This window comes from Macrosteles quadrilineatus, unplaced genomic scaffold (genome assembly GCF_028750875.1).
Source record: "Macrosteles quadrilineatus isolate MER2022 unplaced genomic scaffold, UCM_ALF_1.0 Scaffold_3__2_contigs__length_128488019, whole genome shotgun sequence".
NCBI lineage: Eukaryota > Metazoa > Arthropoda > Insecta > Hemiptera > Cicadellidae > Macrosteles > Macrosteles quadrilineatus.
This window is the reverse complement of record NW_026542596.1, coordinates 122,730,532-122,755,133: the sequence shown is the minus strand read 5'-3', so window position 1 is coordinate 122,755,133 and position 24,602 is coordinate 122,730,532. Positions and strand designations below refer to the sequence as shown.

General features: G+C 34.0%; 1 protein-coding gene across 6 annotated transcripts in view; it reads right to left on the bottom strand.

The window, feature by feature from the left end:
- Positions 1–17,694, bottom strand: part of LOC128988958 (putative thiamine transporter SLC35F3) — a 69,924-nt gene extending 52,230 nt beyond the window's left edge. For 3 of the 6 annotated variants that reach the window (XM_054410763.1, XM_054410758.1, XM_054410764.1), the window contains exons 1-3: positions 17,450–17,694; positions 14,858–15,090; positions 10,433–10,530 (exon numbers count right to left, since the gene is read on the bottom strand). In XM_054410763.1, the coding sequence (XP_054266738.1) occupies positions 10,433–10,530; positions 14,858–15,023 (264 nt within the window). In that variant the 5' untranslated portion in view covers positions 15,024–15,090; positions 17,450–17,694. Of the gene's footprint in view, positions 1–10,432; positions 10,531–14,857; positions 15,270–17,449 lie in introns of all 6 variants that reach the window. The other 3 variants (XM_054410760.1, XM_054410761.1, XM_054410762.1) reach the window with 3 other exon arrangements.
- Between the last annotated feature and the right edge of the window lie 6,908 nt (positions 17,695–24,602).

Sequence of the window (24,602 nt, the reverse complement as noted above, 5' to 3'; positions counted from 1 at the left end):
ACATGAGTGAGATTTCTGACTGTCTTGAGGTGCTACATAAATGCAGGAAAGGTAGTAAAACTAAACACGTTAGAGGAATTTGAAATTTACAAATTATACCACGACAACACCGCCCCCATATCCTCAACGAAAAACTGCAGAGTTCCAGTTACACTCTATTTTCAATGTGCTAATTCACCAAAATAACCGGCCACCTGACCTTTGTCCTACTGATTACATGGACAACAACGAGGAAGGAGTCTGACACTGCAGTCTACTACCTGTGTCGGGACCGTCCGTTTCGTGTGCGTGTGATATGCCTATCAATGTCAATTAAATGTTTACTTTCCGTAATTAAATGTTCGTATTCGTGTATTTATTGTGTGCGTGTGACATCGATGTCTTCGTTTTTGTAACCCTGACGATGCCGTATTTACGGCGAAACATATATGTAGGTTGTTGACCTCAATCAACAATTGGATTACTTGACGAGGTATTGTACCATAATATTATAGACGTACAACGCTGATCAAGAAGTTATTTGATAAAACATACTCCCTTAGCTATAAGCTTACCTCTACTTTGGAATCAGACTAGCTTTTTGTACTACAGTACCATCAATAAGTCCTCCTATACTTAGTGTTCCTATATTTAATGTTTATATAAGGCCGAACCTTCCATATAGCTTTCCAAATTTCCAAATAAAAAAAAAACTTAAACATTTCTTAACTGATAAAACACTTTGGTTTCGATGAATTGTAGGTTAGTTTGATTTAGTTTTAAGCCTAGTGACGCCATATGAATAAAGATATTTTTTCATTTCATTCATAGCTGGAAAATACTTAAGTAAACCAGTATTTACTCAAAGACAATTAATTTGTTGATTTGGTAGAGTCAAATAGATTAGGTAGGAATAGATTAAGTAATTAAATGATTTAATGAAAATACAATGGACCGCAATTGTGGAGGGGTGTGGATTCAAGATTAAAATTCACTTTATTCAATATAGGCTATACATTTTTTTGTGAATGGCATCAAGACTAAAACTTATGACTAAAACTAAATATGAATTTACAATACTCAGTGCATATTTGCTAAATATAATCCAAAAGTCAAAATATTACAAAATATTATTTAGACAAAATTAAACAAGTTGGTTTACTGATCATCTAATTTAGTAACAAAAGTAAAATATACACATATTTGGGTTTTCCCCCTTTAGCCCAATCAGTTTGGATAATCAAGTCAGTGACATGTCTGAGAATGATTCCCAAATTGACTATGTTATCTTGAAAAAGTATTCACTAGAGTATCCTGGATGGTCTAAAAGGAAATTTTTTAATGTCCTTTTTAAAAATTTTAAGATCTGTTAGAAATTTAACTTCATTTGGTAAGTTGTTGTCAAATTTTATTCCAGCATATACAGGTTGTTTTTAATATAGTCTAATTCTGTGGTGATTAAGTACCAAATTGTTCTTATTTCTTGTGTCATAGCAGTGGAAATTTTCTAATTTTAATTGGTTCTCCTCATTGTTATTTACATACATTATTGTTTGAAAGATATACAGATTTACCACTGTAAATATACTTAACACACTCACTCCTGTGTGGTGAGAAGCTTTACATACAGGGGAGTGTGATGGCTGGGACTGAACCTGTTAATTCCTTAAATTGCATGCATGGGGATTGGAAGTAAATTTTAACAGAGCTCTAATCGCCTTCCTTCTGTAAGACTAAAATTTTAGTAAGGTTATTTTGTGATGTTCTTCAGTATAGTAATAATTCAAATTAAATGTGAGAGTGTACATGTGCTTAGTATAGAGGAGAATGGAGACCCGCGTAAACAAAAGAATGTCACTGAACAGCGTACATGTCAAAATACCGATCACCAATGTTTAGACGGGTGGGGTAGCCTCAGCCCGTGTCGAACTATCGGGTGTCGAACTATCAAAGGTTTACTGTATTATGATACATTGATTATTGGTTTCTTAGTTTTTTTTATTTATAATACAACAATTATTTATTTTATATTTGGGTTTTAGGGGATTCTGCCCCTACAGGCTCAGAGGCGTAAATGACACCCCCGCAACACCCCCGGTGCGGGGGTGCACCGAGATCCAGGGGGCACCAAGGTCCAGGGGGTACCAAGCTCCGTCTGTCATCGCTCAGCGCAATCGGGGAAAATTTTTTTTCTGTGACCGCTGGAGACGATGATAACCTCAAGAGCGAAGAAGATATTCAAGATTTTGAATACTTTTTCGCGATCTCGGAAAAAGATGTCACCGTTTCCATCACCGCAGGAAACGATGATAATGTCTTAAAGACCGGAGAAGATATTCATAATTTTGCCACAATTGCGTAAAAAAGATTACGTTGTTTCCGTCACCGCGGCTTTTGACACTGTGACACATCAATTGTTGTTTAGAAAACTAAGATTTTTAGGTTTTAGTGATAGCGCAGTTGCATTGATGGAATCATATCTGTGTAGTAGAAGTCAGGCAGTGTTCTTTGACGGTGTTCTGTCGGATTTTGTGGAGACTCAACATGGCGTTTCCGCAAGGGTTGATCTTAGGACCTTTGATGTTTATTATTTATGTTAATGATATGCCTTATAATTTACAAAATGAATGTGTTTCTTGTTATATGTATGCTGATCATGTGTGTCTAAATTTTAAAACTCATAATAGTCGAGTCAATATAGGCACTTGAGATGGAACAAATTCCAACAAATGGTTTTTCGACGGTTTTTGGTAGTAATAGGTGTAGAAAGAACCAGGAAAAAAGTCTACCAAAATCGGACAACCGGAAGTCGGGTTTTTCCAAGATGGCCGCCGTGAGGCCCTCAAATCGACAAGATGACTGCAAATTCGTCGATTCATAGTTCCAGGATTGGCCGATTTCCACGAAAATTGGCAAACACATGTAGCACTATATTTCCAACCTTAAATATGAAAACTAGGCAGACAAAGTAACCCAAAGATGAATTTTCAGGGTATTATGTGCTAAAAAATAAGATTTTTTCCCTCAAATTTATGTTTTTCTAATATTTTGTACAAAGTTTGTTATAATTTCAAATTTATTTTTTCACCATTAGATTCAACACAAAAAACCTAACAATTTAGTATATTGAATCTTTATTCTGCTTCAATTTGTTACAGAGATATTGAAAGTAATAACTTTAGTATGTTTTCTTGCCGAGATAACTCAATATTAATCTTATGGAGAATAAGCATAAATATTAATATTATTTTTCATTAAACCTATATAGATAAGACTTTTTGTTCTGCTTCATATTATCTGTTTTAATATTTTTTTTACTAAAAATTCCTTTTTTGGCAGTTACCATTGCAGCAAACCTACGTATTCGGTTCCTCAGTTTTAATCATAAAGATAATAAGCAAAAATCAATTTTTTTATTAGTCCGAGAAATATAGAATATTACCTTAAAAAAATGCAAGAAAACGTTTTATGGTTTTATGTTGTAGTGTTGGGTATGCAGAGTAACATAGTAAAAATTTCCAAAAATCGGTCTACTGGAAAACCCCTAAAATCAAGATTTAATATAACGGATTTTCTCATCATTAGAAAAATTTAAAAAAATCCACATGCATTTTCATTGATATTGACTTTAGACCACCACCGATATTTATTGGTGGTCATTTCTTCATTTCGATAGGGAACGTGTTTTTGGCCGTCATTTTGGATCCCCCTATTGGGTATAAATATTTTGTTAAATGTAATGACAGTGTCATTTCAATAGGGAACGTGTTTTTGGCCGTCATCTTGGATCGGCCATATTGGATATAAATATTTTTTTTAATGTAATGGCAATGTTGTGACACATTATTTTAAACTAGATTTTCACGCCCATTCCATTGCCAAAATGACTTTTTAAATATTTTTTTTGTTTTAAAGATATATTCAAACGAAAATTCTCTTGCATACATTTCTTAAGGACGTTCCGTATTTTGAACATTTTTTAAGATTATTTTTTCTTATATCTCCAGTACATATTAACGCTTGCAGTTCGTTCTAGCCTTAAACATTTAGTGATGTAAGGGCTTTCATTTGAGCTATTGATCATTAAAATCTGACGAGTTAGAGACTAGTTACCAACCCCAACAAAATATTAAATTTCACTTTTTAGAAATACATTTTTATTAAAATATTTATATCTTGGGTTCTTAATACGCCACCAAGTTCTTTCTGGTTTCATATTACTCAGTAAATGTTTGGGTTAATTTTTTTAATCACTTAATAAAATGTGACAAATTTAATATGGGTCTGTCTTATTTAACAATATTTTTTTTCGAGATTTGTCTTTAGTTTAAGACATATACCCTTAAATCGAAAAATAACTCCCAATACTCTTTATAATCTTAAAAGATTCATCAAAGTATTGACTTTTACTGTATTTATGGATTATTTATTGGGAGTTATTAGAATTGGGGATATATGTACTTAACTAAAGACAAATTTCAAATGCAAATAATTTAATATTAAATTAAGGTGCATGACTCATTTTTTATTAATTAGTCAGATATTATTTAGTGAGAAATAAAATAAAAAACCTAATTCTCTACTGAGTAATTTGAGACCAGAAAGAACTTGGTGACGTATTAATAACCCGAGATGTAAATCATTTAATAAAAACTGATTTATAAAAAGTTAAATTAAATATTTTGTTGGGATTGGTAGCTCGTCTCTAACTCGTCCAATTTTAATGATCAATAGCTCAAATGAAAGCCCTTACATCATTAAATATTTAAGAATGAACTACTAACTGAAGATAAGGAAAATAATTGTAAAAAAATTTCAAATTACAAAACGTTAAAAAAAATGTATTTAAAAACGGATTTCGGCAATGGAATATGCGTGAAAATCTAGTATATATAGTAATAATATGTCACAACACTGTCGTTACAACAACAAAAAATTATATCCAATAAGGTGGATCCAAAATGGCGGCCAAAATACGTTTCCCATCGAAATGAAGTACTGACCACCCAATAAATATCGATGTTGGTCCCAAGTCAATATTTAGAAAATTGTGCATAGAAAATGCTCATGGTATCTTTTTTTCAAAATTTGTCTAATGTTGGGAAAATCCGACTCTGCACACCCAAAACTACAACATAAAACCATAAAACGTTTTCTTGTATTGTTTTTAAGGTTATATTCTATACTTCTCAGACTAATAAGAAATTGATTTTTGCTTATTCTCTTTATGATTAAAACTGAGGAACCGAATACGTAGGTTTGCTGCAATGGTAACTGCCAAAAAAGGAATTTTTAGTAAAAAAAATATTAAAACAGATAATATGAAGCAGAACAAAAAGTCTTATCTATATAGGTTTAATGAAAAATAATATTAATATTTATGCTTATTCTCCATAAGATTAATATTGAGTTATCTCGGCAAGAAAACATACTAAAGTTATTACTTTCAATATCTCTGTAACAAATTGAAGCAGAATAAAGATTCAATATACTAAATTGTTAGGTTTTTTGTGTTGAATCTAATGGTGAAAAAATAAATTTTAAATTATAACAAACTTTGTACAAAATATTAGAAAAACATATATTTGAGGTAAAAAATCTTATTTTTTAGTACATAATACCCTGAAAATTCATCTTTGGGTTACTTTGTCTGCCTAGTTTTCATATTTAAGGTTGGAAATATAGTTCTACATGTGTTTGCCAATTTTCGTGGAAATCGGCCAATCCTGGAACTATGAATCGACGAATTTGCAGTCATCTTGTCGATTTGAGGGCCTCACGGCGGCCATCTTGGAAAAACCCGACTTCCGGTTGTCCGATTTTGGTAGACTTTTTTCCTGGTTCTTTCTACACCTATTACTACCAAAAACCGTCGAAAAACCATTTGTTGGAATTTGTTCTATCTTAGAGGCTTTTTTGGGCTAAATCGACTCGTCTATAAGGACTTGCAGAATGGAATCACTGTTGGCTCTTTTAATACAATGGTAGACTGGTGTTATGTTAATTAACTATCTTTAAATTTAAAAAACGCAAGATTTGAAAATTTCTTATGCTAACACAGATTCTCATCAACAATCTGTTAAATTTTTAGGTATCTTAATTCAGAGCAACTTGAAGTGGGAATCACATATAGAATTTGTAGCTGTTAAAATATCCAAAGGTATGTTTATATTAAGAAAACTAAAAAATGTTGTTTCAATGGAAGTTCTACTTACGGTTTACTATAGCTATATACACTGTCATCTTACCTATGGTTAAAATTCATGATTTAGCCCCTGAACTGTTTGTTAGACTAATATGATCAGGTACATACCTTTACGTCAACAGTTCAATTTTGTAGTGAATAACTCACAACATGTTTCGCCTATTCAGGCATCGTCAGGTGGTATCCTAGCAAGAATGCTTTGTCTTCATCCATGATGGAGTCGTCAAGAAACATTTAAATAAATACACAAACACGCACGAAAACATTTAACAAATGGAGTAGGCCTACTATTACCGGTCGCGGTACGGAGGCAGACTGAATTTGCTGGAATTATGTAACACCGACCCCTCCTCTGTTATTTATATAGAGGTCATAATTCCAGCAAATTCAGTCTGCCTCCGTACCGCGACCGGTAATAGTAGGCCTACTCCATTTGTTAAATGTTTTCGTGCGTGTTTGTGTATTTATTTAAATGTTTCTTGACGACTCCATCATGGATGAAGACAAAGCATTCTTGCTAGGATACCACCTGACGATGCCTGAATAGGCGAAACATGTTGTGAGTTATTCACTACAAAATTGAACTGTTGACGGAAAGGTATGTACCTGATCATATTACCTATGGTACCATTCTTTGGGCTAATTGTGGTTATGTAAAATCTTTATTTGTGTTGCAGAAGAGAGCTCGTAGATTAATTGCTGGTGTTCCACCAAAAACTCATTGTAAGCCCATTTTTAGTTGTTTATCTGTCATGCCTCTTATTTGCAGTGTTGGGAAGTAGCGCGCTACAAGTAGCGACGCTACAGTAGCGCGCTACTTTTTTTGTAGCGTTAGCTGTAGCTACGCTACTTTTAAAATTTTGTAGCTTTAGCTGTAGCTAGCTACATTTTTGAAGTAGTTGTAGCGGAATTTTAGCTACTTTTCTCGCTACATTAACATTGTTTGAGATAGTGATTTTTATCTTAACCTCAACCTTACGTGAAACAACCTCTTTCAAACTGAGATTTTCAAAAAAATTAGGCCTTACTTTCTTGGCTTCATACAGCTGGTTGCAGCCGTTTCATTCCCTATTAAAACGTTGTGTGGACATGGAGGCCATTAAATTAGTGTTATCCACATTTTTGGCTCTCATTTCCTTAATTTACTACTCTATGATTACTGTCAGATAAAATAAAATCGCTAGATGCAGACGACGTTTAAACGTTACCGGTGACAAGAGAAGCTATTGAATGCTTGCAAGTGATTGACAGGGAAATTAGTAATCAATTTAGTTAGTTTATTATACCGATAGTGTTTCAACTTGGATTTTATGGAAACCAACACTAAACCTTAAAATAATGAGAAAGCTGGTCTATCAACCTTTGCTTCTGCTGTTGATTGTGGTTTATCATCACAAGCTCTTCCTTGGTTAGATTACGAAGATTTTTCAAAGGTTTACTAAATTAACAAAGAGGAAATTACCTGATGTGATTTAAGATATGCCTAGACTAAATGATAATTGTAACGAAAAAATCTCCATATAACATGAAACTTACATTGAAAAATAGCATAGTTTGCTCCTGGTAACAGCTCTTGTATAGGACTATTAATTCCTAGGCTATGCTATGGTTTAAGACGAATACCCACTTCCAAGTTCAATTATTAGGAATATATCTGTTTAGTCCTTGCAAGAACAAGCCTACTATAGCCAACTTGTTACATAGCCAAGTAGGCCTACATGTTATTTTTACTTTACAAATTTCAACATGTTTAAATTAAAAGCCGATTTCAGGATAAGTTACTGGATACTGCGTGTTCTGTACCAACTAGGTTGAAGCACAATTTGCCCTATGCATAATGACAATAAAGGACGATTTCTTGACATTGAAAAGTGTTATTCATAGAACAAGCAACTTATCACTTTAAAAGTTTATAGCAATGTCGTTTTTAACATTAAAAGTAAAAAAAGGCAATAAACTCCAATTTCAGTAGGCTAGGCTCTGTAACACAAAAAAGTATTTTTATGTTTGTTCAGTAAAAATGTAGTTGCAATTAATTTTACATTTACCTAATGTGCGTGGAATAAAAAGTAACGTCTTTGGAAAAGTAGCTAAAATTGTAGCTGTAGCTACATTTCATTGTAGCTGTAGTTGTAGCTAGCTACTTTTTCGGATCTGTAGCTGTAGCTGTAGCTAAGCTACTTTTTTGGAAATGTAGCAGTAGTTGTAGCTAGCTACATTTTAAAAGTAGCTTCCCCAACACTGCTTATTTGTATATATATTTTTCACTGTCTTATGTATTGTAAAAAGAACTTAAACACTTTGTCTTCCCACTGTGATATCCATAGTTATAAGACCAAACTGTGCTAAACTGAGAAATTATTACTGTACTTACTAGTATTACTCAAAAAAGCTTTAAATATTCCTCGATTAAGTTATTCAATTATCTACCATATTATATTCAAGAGTTACCATTAGATAAATTTAAAATAGCTGTTAAGAATTTGTTATAGAAATACTGTTTTTATGACTTAGAAGAATATTTTGACAATTGCTTTGACCTTTGAAATGTTTTATTAATTCACTGTTTACATATTGACGCAGCCTATACAGCATTGTATGATTTTTGTACATTGTTGTCTTGGAATAAAGATTGATTGATTTGATTTGATTTGATTTGACTATGATTATGTCTACAAGACCAAAGAAGATATTCATGGTTTTGCCGCAATCGCATAAAAGAAATTACGTCTTTTCTTCTCTTCTCTTTTAAGTCTCTTAAAATTCTTTTTGGGCTCCAAATTTTTACTTTTGAAAGGAAATTTTATAACTAAGAAAAACAAGTATAAAAACTATCATAATATATAGCTGAAAATAAAACTAAAATTCTGATTGGCCCTGCGGTAATTAATCCAAAAACTGGCATGGCACTTTAAGTGTTAAGAACTGGTAGTTGATATAACCGACCTGACCAAGAAAGAATTAAGGATGAAGCTATAACAAAGTCCTGGAATTGTATAGGATTATTTTATTAGTCAGGCTGTGTTTTAAATTATTTGAAGGTTAATTAGTTCTAGATTCTTAAAAACTACCTGTTGTATTATAGTGTTTATATACCATATATTATATTTATTCTTTGTCTTAGCTAGGCTATGTGATTTGTTGTGTTGGTAACACTGTTTGGATGTTATAGATTGTACATCAACTACTTCCGTTTATGCTAGACTATGACAATGTTTTGTGCTGTAACTTAATCAAAATAAATCCAGTTAGTTAATTGATCTAGACTGTGTATTTCAATACCTAGTAACAATCCAACACTACCAACAAAGATATTACAGGAAACATATTTAGAATTTATTAGCCGTGTTGTGTTAGGGCAGGAATGTTTCCACTCTCCCAGGTAATAAGTAAGCTTACGGCAAGCCTTTCCTTTTGTTTGAATCAAAAAACTTATCAGACAAAACTTTCCACTCACCAGAGACAAGTTTTCCTAAGAAAACTTGAGCGACGAAAACTTACTGCAAGTCTTTCCCTCGTTTTCTACGAAAAACGTATCAGCCAAAACTTGCCACACACCTAAAGCAAGCTTTCCTCAGAAAACCTGCGCTGGGAAACCCGTGGAAAGCTTGTGGACAAGCTTGCCAAGAAAAACTAAGTAATTCTTCGGTATGAGGTATTATCAAACAAGCTGTCATCGCATCGTACGTCCAATCATACAGTTCAGTACGTCATATTAAAACTTTGTTAATAAATTTAACTAACTGCTAAGGCTTGCCTGGCTAGTTTACCCAAAGCTATTCAGGATAAGTTTGTCTCAAATGTTTATTTAAGGCATTCATTATAATTGCCAGCAAAGCTTTCAGAAAGCTGTGGTGTTCAAGTTTTCACAAACTTGCCCAGAAAAGATTAAGTCAAGTGTTTAAGAAGGGAACTAGAAATCTTGCCTCACACTTGCCACTAGTTTGATTGCTTGTCAAAGAAAACTTTAAACAAGTGTTTCTAGCTTGTTTGGAAAGTTTGTGAAACGCCTTTCTCAAGTTATTTTTCCCACCTGGGCTGCTTTTTCCAAAAATCCTATATTTTAATAGGTGACACGTTTTTTTTCCATGGTGGTGAGCGTTCTCGCACTAGAAAATTTACTATTATACCACTGAGTATTGGACTCGAACACTAATATCGACTTTATGTTTTGACTTTTCAAATTTTAGATCAAAACATTGGATAGTATAATATTTATAGATAACAATAAATATTTTAAAACCTTACCTTTTTTGCAGATTTGCTGCAACAAGAGTTTTTGCAAGACCGAAGCTGTGAGCATAACCCTCGGTTATTCACAGGTTGAGGCTGTTCTGATTGGCTTTCTGAAAATTATAAGTTGTTTCTAAATAATTTGACATCCACGTGAAATTGTAATTTCATCTTTTTTAGCCAAAAGAAATCTTCCACAAGGTTGTACCAGTGGCGGATCCAGAGAGGGGCTAGGGGTGGGCCTCTTGGGTATCCAATTTAGGCCTACACTAGATAAAATGGGTAATCTTCACTGAGAAGAATAAAAACTTATCTCAGGTAACCATGACGGAAGACCGATTGAACGGGATTGCACTGGCTCATATTAATTAGGAAAGGGAAATCGAAGTAGATAGCCTGTCTTAGGCTACATCATTTTAGTCGGTCAAAACCAAGTCAAATGGGTTTGTCAAATTGGGCCATCGAATAACTTATTCATAGCATATATTGTACTACTAGTGTCCCTGTTGCTCGAATTCGAGCAATTGCTAAGTATTAAAGGCGTTATTTTAAAACGAAAAACAGTCATAATTTCTGATGACTTTAAAAGATTCAACTCAAAGATTTTGGAAATACTCATGATGTAGGTACATAACAGATCGATATAATCACAATTTCTTGTAAATATCTTATCATTGTTGTTAAAAGCTGATCTTGTTTTTTAGCGTTTTCTACAAATAGCCTTACTCGTAGCCGCATTAGGTTACCCATAATAACATTATAAATTTAAAAAAACATTTATATTTCTTCTCCTTGGTGGTGTTCTATGACTTTCCTATGGTTCCATAGTTTGCAAATGGGCTCTTTCAATGATTAATAAGAAATGCAGCATAGTGTTAATTCAGTTTTCTTTTTAAGATATCAATCTATCCAGGCTCTCTCACTTTTTTCCATTGTAATATTTACGCCAATCCAAATACAAGTAGTAAACATTTCATTTCAACCAAGTCAGTAAATGTTTGTAGCAAACTGTTAAATTAGTAAACTTATTAACGGTTTACAGCATAGGTTCTTCTTCTCACTTTTAATTTCTGACAACAGCTGGAGTTTCATAACAATTTTTGTTTCCCATATATGTTAATCTTATGGAGAAATACGAAACTTTAAAGGGCTCCAGGGCCTCACTCTCTAATTATTTCCCTAAAAAGAAAGTTTCCTGCACAAATTCACGTTACGCTCTTTCCAATGAGACCAAAAACATGTCAATCGGTTTAGTAGTTTCGGAGGAGTAATTGTCACAAAAATCCTGCTTGCGTATTAAATAAGTATAGATTAAAAAAAGTTGTAACATTTAAGTATCTTTTGAATAAGTTTTATTTTTATTTTTATTATTACTGTCCTTTAAAATAGTAAACATATTTCTTTGTTTTGAACTGTTACCCTTTAAATTCAGGATAAGAGTAAACCAGCTAAAACAATACTTCTGCTTTGGATTTTTTTGTAATAAGGAATAATAAGTAATGCATTATAGAAACTTATTATAAGGTAGAATAACTAAAAATGTACATACAGGATTATTTTAAAAACTCTTAATCATTTGAAACATTGTAATATCAGTAAAAGTATTTCCGTACTTGAAATAAAAAGGTAATAGCTTTCAACGTTCAAATACTTATGGTCAAAGGGTCTTGTGTGATATGTTAATGCAAAAACATTCTAATGGGTTCAAAATCCTTTAATTTTTTAGTCAATATTCTGGAGTTAAACCATAGTATTTTGCCTCTAAACTCTGGTTAATAAAGAGTTGAAACGGCCTAAAAACGTGTCATTTTACACTTAAATTTTGAAAATATTTTTCAATATTGTGTTATTTTCCTATAATACTGATGTTTATTTAAGATAGAAATCATAAACATTTAATTGGCCATTGAACAGTTAAATACAAAACAATAGCTTTTTAATGATTTTTTTTATTGCCTTTTAATTACTCTGGGCTAGGTAGCTGCGTATAAGTGGAATTTATGATTAAAAAACCAACAACAATTATCTTTATTGAAACTGACATTTTGAAATACGGCATTGTACGATTATTTCGTCGTACAAGGTTGGCAACGCTCCATGCAGTGGGCACGGCCAGGTTTTAGCGACTTACAGAGTAAGCCAATTCCTACGTCTCATTTTCATTGTCAACTTAAGCTGCATTGCTTAGAAAATCGATCCTGACTGACGGTGGCACTGAAAGAATATTACCTTGACCGAATGGCCATGTCGTGGCGGGATGGCGTGCATTAGGCCTGGGTGCAGCAAGAGGGTGTATGTGTATGTGATTGTGTGTTAGAGAAATTAATTTATGCAATGTTGTTACACCTATTTCTTTATTGTAATCTTTGTTGTTTTATTTTGTTAATGTTTTATTATTATTGTTAGTTTTTTAGAGGTTAACAGTAAGAAAGGACCATGAAGTCCTAAGTTCGCCTGAATAAAGAAGGATTTTCATTTCATTTCATTGATTTTAAAATGTTAATACTTACTACAGGTTTACAGACATAAAAACCTGGCTACTCTGCCGTGATTCCTATGGTCCCCAAGTGTACCTTATACTAAGAATCTGAGGGTGCTCCGTATTTTTGTGTCTGGTAGGACCTACCGTTGGGATGAGAGATCCGTACGAACAGAAATAGATTGTCGGACCAAGCTTGGATCGAGTCGAGACAAACCGAGCATGAATTTCTGCAACCGCGGAGACCGTTTACGAAGATATGCGATTGAAAATTTACGATTTTACCGTGACACTGGGAGACGATGATGTCCCGTGACTGCAGAGGATGTCCAAGATTGTTTTTACTTCGGAAAATATGGATGATTTTGCCAAGACCACGGATGATGTTCTCGATTTTGCCGTGACCTTCGAAGACGTTCATGATTTTGCCATGACTACGGAAGATGTTCTTAATTTTTCTATGACCGCAGAAGATGTTTAGGATTTCGCCATGATCACACACGATATGTTCTCGATTTTACAGTGGCCGCGGTAGATGTTCATGATTTTCACTACTGAAGATGTTCTCAATTTTGCTGTGACAGTAGAATATGTTCTCTATTTTACCGGACGGTTTTTACGCCTTCGTTGACATTGCAGAACGTATTTTTACGCTTCACCGAGATCGCGGATTATGATTAGGATTTTACAGTGATCGAGGAAGATGTTCTCGATCTTGTCATGGACGTGGAATATCTTCTTAATGTTGCCGTGACCTCAGGAGGTGTTGACGATTTCGCGGTGACCACGGATGACGATGGCAATTTTACTGTGACTGCAGCCTAAAACTGGTTTTCCCAGTGCAAGTTCAAAATTTCCGCTTAGTTCCTGATTTAACAAATATACGCAAACCTCCCAGGATTCTCAGTCTGTATGGTCAGCCTGGTAGGGTATCAAAGGGTGGGCTCGAGCCCCCTCTTGCCCATATGGATGGACATCACTGAATAATGTCTTATGATTTTAATGCCCAGTAACTTTGTACCGAGTTTTGAAGCTCTATGTTTATTAATTTATGAAATATTTAACCGTCCCAGGACTTTTTTATAGCCTGTATATTGCCCTTACACTATTAACATTTTCAATTCTTTGAATTTGTTTGGCAGTTTCTTTGTGTTCTAATTTCAAAATTATTCTGATTGCTATGTTTTAAGGTTTAAGTATCCTATCCAAATTTGCTATTGTAGGACAGCATTACTGTAGGCGAGAGTTAAGAAGTCCCCTGAGCCCTGGCCTATTCTAAAAAGGCAGGCGCTTGCTACTCGACGGCTCGACGCGTGCTCATGTTCCACACGGCAGTCAGTCAGGGCTCACATCCACAGGGTTAAAACCAAAACAGACAACTGTGTTTTTATTTTATTTTTAGTACGCTCTGTCGCTTTTTCGATCGAAACTGATAAAGCTCTTTCTTTAACTGCATTCTTTATCACAAACTTCAACCAATCTACGAATTAAAGTTTCTCTCCCCACTGTGAATTGTTGTCCCACGTTTCCTAACGTTTTCCATAATAGTAAATCGCAAAATACCCTCACTGTAAGAATACTTTTGGTGCCTGAAGCAATGGAAGCGATTGTCACTGTATTACTCATCTGTTGTCAATGTGACAAGTATTCGACATGATTCACTCTGTGAAATGTCACTCCCCCGTGCTGAGAGAGGGTGGTGAACCTGCAAATACCGCGCGGCAACATTCCAACATTGCTGCATTCGCTCTGGCTCAGAGGACTTCTTAACTCTCGCCTACAGTATATGCCTGAAATAATGTTTAAGCACAAAATATATAAAAACACTATTTCCTATATAAATAACTTTGTATTACTGTACTATGCTAATACAAATTATTTTAATTTTTTATTACCTATTTGGCACCACTAAAAAAATACACCGTAATATAGATCTTTCCTTACAATACATTTGAACTTACCTGTGTCAGAGTGAAGAGTTGTGTGAGAAGTTCGACCGTAAGGACCATTCGGGACACTTCCTCTAGGAGCCTCGTTTGTAACCACCAAGTTAGGTGGGGCTCGCACTCTATGGGGGTTGAAAATGGTGGGGATGTCTCCCCCCTCCCCTCTTGTTGTCTCTCCCATTGGTGTATCACAAACTTGTCTCCCTTTGTCTGTAGTACATTTTTAGTTCATGTTATTTCGGGGATGACTGTGAACATTTTTTATAGTTCAAAACTGGACCCAGCTGTATTCATTGTAAGTAATCGTAAGTTCATTGAGCTTTTGATAAATAATGGTCCTATACACTCCTGACTAATAAAACAGTCAATCAGTAAGCTACACAAGGCATCTCACAAATGGTTAAATGCACTCAGGTGGGGTTCCCATCTAAATTAGTAATACAAATAATTTAATATTACGATTAGTAAAAGACAAGTTCTCATTCTAGGATTTCCTTTGTGATTTTCCAGCTTGTCTGGGTTTTTTTTCTAATCTTGTTGTTTTAGGTAGCCTACTATTTCTTTCCTAAATCATATAACATTACAGATCCCAAACCATTATGAAAACTTTCGATCGTTAACTTTATGTATCGTGGAAAATGTTCACAATGATTCCTAAAAATAACATCAGACATAAATGTTTTGTGATATGATCAAAACTAAAAAACAAATTATGATTTTTTTTTTCAAGCACTAACCATATCTTTTTAAATTTGTAAATGGGGAACAAACTATAACTTTAACTTATATTCAAGTCTTAATTTAGGTAGGCCTATTTGTTTTTTTACTGGTTTACTGTTTTAATTTTTTTTATTAGAGATCTTTAAAGTCTTAAAATTAAAGGTTATAATTGTTTGAGGGTACTGGAACTTTCCAATTAGTTCAACTCAGGATAGTTTTGCCTCATGTACAGTTTCATTGGATTTTATAATGGATTATTCATTATTAAGTGTTTTCCTTTAAATAGTTGAGAGTAAAATATAACTTTTTATAAGTAGTAAGTTTAAAATTAGACGCTGTCTATTTGGCTCTGGCTGGTCAAAAACTAAGAAGGAGTGATTAATTATAGCCAAGCCGGGTTCCCTCGGGACATGAATTTTTGCTCTCCGATCATCATGCTGGCCAAGCTTCATAGTCAATCTTTTGGATTTAGTTTCCAGCCCTTCAGAAAGACAACGATAGCAGAGTGTTTGAGAGTTGTGCGTGCAGTTGTTCAGTTTTTAGTACAATTTTAGGCAATTAGTAGACAAGTTGAGACAACGATGGCAGAGCATGTTGTTGAGAGTTGTAAGTTACTGTTGTAAGTTCTGTCTTAAGTGCATTTCAGCTGAAAAACTGCGGTCGCGGAAAGTAATTAGAAAAAAGAAGAAACTGCGGTTTTGGGTTGGAAAGTGGATGCTAGAAAGGGATGATTCCTGTTTGCTGCATTCCTCAAAACATGATCTTTGTAGTTTTGCATCGTACAGTAACCGTTCTGCAGTGTACAGTTCAAGAAACTTTAAAGTTTAATTTTAATGAAAATTCATTACACGCAATCCCAATGGCTCCAACAGCACTCCCTTGAACTTGTACAACTCCATCACACTAACACATCACTATAAACTACCGCCAAAAAACAGCCAGGAATGCAAAAATGTTAGCTGCTCACACCCAAATATTAAACCTCTTTAATCCGCGTTCTTAGATCTTAATCACACCTAGACGTCACAGGAAATTCACTCCGCGTCGTTCCCACAGAGCGAATTGTCACGAATGGGAACGGGACTTTAGGGATTTTTAACTTGTTGGCTTAGCAGGGTCAATTTCTAGGATCGGATCTGGTTCTTGGCATAAAGAAGCTTTATTACGGTATAGATAATGTATTCTTCTGTTACAAAATATAATACTAGTAGATTTTTACAAGAACGGTTTACATTTTTAAGTGATACTTCCAATGGATTTATATGCATAATAGTAACTTAGGTAGTTTTGTTAGTTTTAATGTAGTTCAGATTTCAAGAATTGTATTTGTCGTTAGTCAAATACAATGACGCATATTTGAATCATTGTCAGATAGACCTACCTATTTAAACTAAATATAAAATCTTTCTATAAAACTAAATATTTTACAAAAATATATAATAGGTACAAATTGTAGAGCGAATCACATTTTGGGAATTATTATTAATCAAAAAACACTATTTTCATTTTTGTTGGCTTAGGCCCATGTCTTAACGTATATTTGCCATTGACAGTTGTTTATACAATATCCTACATACGTTTAAATTGTAACTAATAAAAACGTGATTAAAATATGACCCCCCCCCTCCCAGATGTATTTTAACTCTCTTTTTTAACTCTTGTCAAATGCAAAATGGATTTTGAGTTTATGCAATCTAATCTCAATTAATATACAGTACTAGATATTAGGTATGTTAATAACATATAAATAAACTAAATACTCCTAACTAAAACAATTATGTAAATACAAATCGTTTTTAGATCAAAACAAAGGAAGTAATTTACATAATCTACAAAGGCCATTGAAGCCACAATGACACAAGTAACAATAATTTGCACATTTCGTACCTTTAAGTATTATTAGCACTGCAAGTCGTACCAGAAATGGTCTGGGTAAGCATAGAATGCTCTACTGCCAAGGGAATTCGCATTAAATTGCGGTAAAGTCATTTTTCGCTAATCAAGTGGTTTCAAGCAAGGAAGGGTGTAGAGATAAGGGGTTCTAGAATAACTTTAACACTACTGTCAGTCTGTCACTGTCTTCTGTCTCCCTTCCACCCCCTGACGACAGCACTAGCGCTAACAAGGGCGGAGCTAGGAGCTACGTCGATATGATATAGGTGACATGCGCACCATATACCACCCTTTCATAATGCGATATATCAATGTATCCGATCATCGAGAGTCGCTTCGGAGTACCGGTCCTTGTAAAATCACCATCATAGAATAAAACTACGTACTAAACTGTATGCCCAGGTACCGGTAGGCCTACTTATTTGGAAAATAAAAACTGCTCTTGTAGCAAAAACTAAACTGGTTTGAGAAAACAATTAATTATAGATGACGATGATGATGAATGTATCCTGGAAAAGTATTCTGCTAAAACCCCTGGTAAATCGTTATTGATTATGATTACTATAGTAGATTGTTGTATTATTACGTCTTAAGCCAAGTCTACTTCTATTTACGACGACATTGAACCATAGGCTATAAGTAATAAACTAAGCGTTTAATGTTGTCAACATTTACACTAAAGTGGTGGGAGGATGATCAAAATGGCAATGGTATGGTATTGGTATTATGATGATTGATCGCACGAAAGTCGATTCAGTAACCGAATGAGCTTATCGTTAAATCGAAGTTATCGATGTTTTGAAATGTCCAACGTCCCGCTTCATTGCCCTATATTTACGTTTACATACACCTTGTACTTGATTGACGGGTCTAATCCGATAATAATGAGAGTTTGAACTAAACCTTTTTTTGTACCCGTCCCAAGGTCTTCATTATCATTTTACAAGGTCAATCTCATTCTCTTTCATAGTATTTCGAAAGGCAATAAACCTGTTTGGATACGTAACAAACATCTTTTGATATTTGTGTTAGAATTACATTTTCCAATGACTTGTGTATTTTAAGTTCTAAAGGAAATAAAATGATCTTATGTCTTATACTTCATACTTACCTACTTACTTCATACTTCTTGTCTTCAGCTTTAACCAGCAGTTGCTGGATAGATGACTAAACTACACTATAACGGTACTAATAATTAGAACTGTGCAATCTATCGTCACAAAGAAAATAAAAAATAAAACTTTAGTTTAATGTTTACTTACAGATTGGCGGCAGAGGATTTATAGCTTTTTGATCTCTTCAAAAAATTATCCTATAGGGTAGAGAGGCGTTTTTTAAAGATGTTTCAACTGTTTGCTTAAACTTGCGGGGATCAAGATCCCTGGTACTAGCTGGCAATGTATTTACTGTATATAGTTAGTTTCAATTCTAGTATCGGAAATAGTTATTTGTGCAACTAGTGAGAAAAGTGAGCAATTGACTCACTTGAGAGAAATCCTTACTCACGGAATGGTTTCTCGAGTGAGGCAATTGTACTTTGAACTCGAGTTGCACATTATACTTTTCCTACAGTTACCATAAAACAAATAAATTTGTGAAGAAACATAACCTACTTTTACACAGAAGTGAACTTTTAATATAGCATTTAATGTGAAGTGACAAATACAACAGTACAACAGCTGACCAGCTGATTTACAGCCAGTGCTGCCAACGTATTTCGTATTATGTCGGGTCGCGCATACGACGTTGCCTGCATGCTACGCGCTCACTATTTCGTACCTTCACGTTGCAAGGGGCCCTATTTTTGAAATGGTTGACAGTTGAGTCAATCGTCAGCACTCAACTCAACCAACAACATGATTTGGTATTTTTGAAACCCAACAGTTGGGAAGCGAGTTGGGAATCACTAGTTGAGAGACTCGTGGTGGAAATGTAGAGCATACGACCGTCAACAATTCAGATGACGTCATTTTGAACCAATCACAATGCAGAGTTCTTGCGGACTTCGATTTAACCTCTTCTTACTCTAAAATCTGGCAGCTGAGCTAATCTCAATCTGCCTCTGCCATATTTCGAGACACTGAGGTAAACTGTCAACTCCGTTCTTGAGAGATTGAGATTGAGGTTATGTCTTGCTTAATCTTAGTGATTGCAAAGTACCTTAACTTAAGTAATAAACTAAAGTAAACTAAATAAAGTAATAAACTTAAGTATAAAAAATAAAATTTACTATGGATGTTTGTTTTAGGATGTAGCTACTAGCTAGTTATAAGTTTAGGCATAGGCTGCACTTTACTTTAGGTCCTACACTCATCCTAGATACATTATTATTTGCTTTCTTCGTCTCTATTTCGGAACACATAACCTTATTTTAGTTTCCTTCATCGGTTTGTTTTATGTTAATTTTAATTGTTTTTTATTTAGGTTAAAGCGGCTATTTGCCATTGCACTGGAAGCATATCGTAACTTAAATTAATTTGATCCCTTTATTAGGTGAATAGTATTGAAACAAACTATGATATTGTTTCTCTCTACCACAATATTTAATACCTTATATCATAGGTCTAATAACAATAATTATCTTATAATAAGTTCAATTAGTATGCCTAGTCTATTTCAAACATTCCAACAAGAATAAAACCCTTGATTAAATAGTCTAGTATTGACACAGTAAATAAAATTAAAATGCAATTATTCTACAGAAAACAATCGCATAATTGGGTGCTAATACATTGACAACAAATACATAACCTCTAAATCGCAATTAGTAAATTAAAGCAATAACAAAACAATATGGCGTCGTCTCAAAAAGAGTAATTTTTTGCCGAAAGAGAGGAAGAAGAAAGTGCAGTCAACCTCCACTCAACAGCTCGATAGGTGTTGAGTGGAATGGGCACACGGAAGGGACTAAGGCTAAGGTGTAGTGACGTCATATCTCTAGTGGTTAATGTCTTCTCTTGAGGCGACACGATTACCGTAACGAAACGATGTGATTTCAGCGGTGTTTGTGGCATAGTTGGTAGCGTTTCGGATTGGTGTTCAGGAGGTCCGGGGTTCGAAACCCGCTGGCAGCACTAACTTTTTGTCAACAAATTTTTCATATCAGCAAGTTTGGTTGGTTAGGTTAGGTTATGACAGTTTAATTTTATAATACTAAATTTTAAAATTAATTAAAAATTATAAGTAATCATTAATTAGATTTTTATCTTAGTTTTTATATTATCAGCCAGTCTGGTTGGTTAGGTTATGTTATGACAGTTTAATTTTAAAAATTAAAAATTTATTTTATAATTTTAAAACAATATTTTATAATTAAAAAGTTAATTTTATAACAAAAAATAAAAAATTAAAAATTAATTTAAATTTTTTCAACTTAGCAGTCCTAGCGGCGAACGCTGACACTACAAGATATGTTAGCCTTAGTCCCTCCCGTGTGCCCCACCGGGTGTTGAGTAGTTTTGGTTGTATAAGTCCACCGTCAACCGTTTCAAAAATACGAAACGATTGGAAATAGAATGACTCGACACTCAACTCAACAGTCAACCATTTCAAAAATAGGGCCCCAGGGGCCCTATTTTTGAAATGGTTGACAGTTGAGTCAATCGTCAGCACTCAACTCAACCAACAACATGATTTGGTATTTTTGAAACCCAACAGTTGGGAAGCGAGTTGGGAATCACTAGTTGAGAGACTCGTGGTGGAAATGTAGAGCATACGACCGTCAAAAATTCAGATGACGTCATTTTGAACCAATCACAATGCAGAGTTCTTGCGGACTTCGATTTAACCTCTTCTTACTCTAAAATCTGGCAGCTAATCTCAATCCAATCTGCCATATTTCGAGACACTGAGGTAAACTGTCAACGTCAACTCCGTTCTTGAGGGATTGAGGTTATAATGGGTTATGTCTTGCTTAATTTAATCTTAGTGATTGCAAAGTACCTTAACTTATATAGGCTAAACTTAAGTATTAAAAATAAAATTTACTATGGATGTTTGTTTTAGGGTGTAATTAATTATAAGTTTAGGCATAGGCTGCACTTTACTTTAGGTCCTACACTCATCCTAAATACATTATTAATTGCTTTCTTCGTATCTATTTCGGAACACATCACCTTATTTTAGTTTCCTTCATCGGTTTGTTTTATGTTATTTTTAATTGTTTTTTATTTAGGTTAAAGCGGCCATTTGCCATTGCACTGGAAGCATATCGTAACTTAAATTAATTTGATCCCTTTATTTGGTGAATGGTATTGAAACAAACTATGATATTGTTTCTCTCTACCACAATCTTTAATGCCTTAAATCATAGGTCTAATAACAATAATTATCTTATAATAAGTTCAATTAGTATGCCTAGTCTATTTCAAACATTCCAACAAGATTAAAACCCTTGATTAAATAGTCTAGTATTGACACAGTAAATAAAATTAAAATGCGATTATTCTACAGAAAACAATCGCATAATTGGGTGCTAATACATTGACAACAAATACATAACCTCTAAATCGCAATTAGTAAATTAAAGCAATAACAAAACAATATGGCGTCGTCTCAAAAAGAGTAATTTTTTGCCGAAAGAGCGGAAGAAGAAAGTGCAGTCAACCTCCACTCAACAGCTCGATAGGTGTTGAGTAGTTTTGGTTGTATAAGTCCACCGTCAACCGTTTCAAAAATACGAAACGATTGGAAATAGAATGACTCGACACTCAACTCAACAGTCAACCATTTAAAAAATAGGGCCCCAGGAGTGAGACAATAACATAAATTTAACAATAACTATAATGTTTGTTGATTCTATCACTATATCTTTGTCCAGCAAGTAGTATTTAAATAATGTTCAGAGTTACATCGTTTTAGCAGAGAGGCCTAATAATTTTAAGAAAACAAATTGGTTTCACAGGTAGTTTTTTGTTTTAATTTTTGAAAGGGTTAAAAAGGGTGCCAAATTTGTTTTTCTTTTAGCGAATTTCCATATACAGTATAGGGAAGTAGCTATTACCGTAAGTGGCACAGTAAGACCTAGGCCCGAGACCGATTTACTTTTTCATTTTGATGTCCCCAGAGGCCAAAAACACCATTTATTAAAAAATGTTTATATATGTCCGTGAACACGATAACATGAGTAATTTTTGTCAGATTTTGATGAAATTTGGTTTTAAGGTGTTAGGCAGGATAAACTTGAATGAGTTTGTGAACCATCATGATCCGACCATGGTAACAGGATTTTATGGGGTAAAAATTGGTCTTTCTCATTTTTGACACTCGAAACATAAAATTTCCCACTTACTCTATAAACCTTCTTAGAGGTTAAAAAACCAAATAATTTAGTATATCAGTGGTTTTTTTCGGATATTAGTGACAGAAAAAATTCAAACAATTTTAATTTAAAATTCCCATGTTATTCTTATGGAGAATATTGTAAAATGTAGTTTGCTTGTTTATGGATATATTTTGATCAATCTTGGCAAATTTATTTATCTTATACCAAGCTATTAATGTTTTATTAAAAACACACTCTTTATTAATTTTGTTGTAGCAGCAAACCTAGGTACTCGTTAAACCTAATGTTATTTAAATTTAATTGAAAATCAATTCAGACATATGGAAATTCGCTTAGTCGGCAGGTTTGCTGCAGCGGGGGTATTTATTTACTATCTGTAAATTTAATAACATATACTTATTTACTTATTATATCCTAATTATAAATTTACAAACGTTTAATAGTTAATACCTCAAAAAAACATACAAGATATTAGAAAGTGGTAAATTACAAACTTGCTGGCAATTTCATAAGCTTTCATTTTGTTACCATCATTTCGCTTGGACCCATGGTTTCCGAGATTTCGGCACGGAAAAATGAACTTCAAGCCCCCCCCCTCCCCCACAGCACAAGGGCTAGAGGTGGGGACTTGTGATATGTTTCTTAACTATATGAAACAAAAATAAGAAGTCAGAAATTGTGTTCCAAACATTTTTCTCTTTACCCTTTTTTGAGCATTCGTTGCTTGGACCAACTATGCGGACAAGTTGTAAGTACCTACTAGGCATCCATCACATGCCATTGAGGTTATTAAAAACGTATTTTCACTCACAATTTTTTTCTTTCTTTTCCCTGACGTGGCTACCCCAGTGGCGTTTTTGTAACGAAGAAAAGTCAAACACTTTTAAGGGAAAGCGGTCCAAACCCATTAAATGTTTTGTTGATGTCCCAGGAATTGAACCCGTCCCTCAGTCACCGAAGTCAGATACGCTAACAGTACTGGCTAGCAACACAAATTAAACTGCTCATTTCAAATTTGTCCCTCTAAGGCAAATCTTTTTAGCTAATTGGTTGATTGCAGTAGATTGCTCATTATAGTAAATAATTTAAAATCCATCATGCTGCGTTAATTTAATTAAATAGAATTACTAAATGCATCAATAAATTGTGATCTTAATATGTGTGATGCTCATTTAACCCACTTACATTTTTCAATCACATTCAGTTGTCCCAAATATGTAGAACATTTCCAACTCCTACTTAGAATATATTTTTTTGTTTTGTTTCAACTATATCATGGTATTTGCACAATTCAACTTTTTACAACACTTCATAAACCTAATCCTTTTTTTAATACGTGAAGAGGATTTTTGCCCAAAAAAGGTTGTGACTTGTGAATCAACAATTTATCAGATTTTTATGATTTTTTATTGAAGGGAAGATAACTTTGAGAGGAAGGGAATGTCAAAGCCATAATTTAAATTTGGAGTTTTAGTTTTTCAGAAATTTTGTTTTATTTTAGCGAATTTCCCCTATAGGGAATAAGCTATTACCGTAGTACTCATAGTAAGACCTGAACCCGGGACCGATTTACTTTTTCGTTTTGAGGTCCCTAGAGACCAAAAACACCATCCGTTCAAATTCATATATATTTATATATGTGCCCGTTAGCGCGATAACTCAAGCAAAAATCATCCGATTTTGATGAAATTTGGTACAAACATGCAGACCTACGTTTATTCGAACGAGTTCGCAAACCAGCATGATCGGACTATGGGAACAGGGGTTTATGGGGGGTTTTATGGGGCAAATTGGTTTTTCCCATTTTTGACCCTAAAAACTTAAAATTTAGCATTTTCTTTCCAAACCATATTGTAGAGCTTA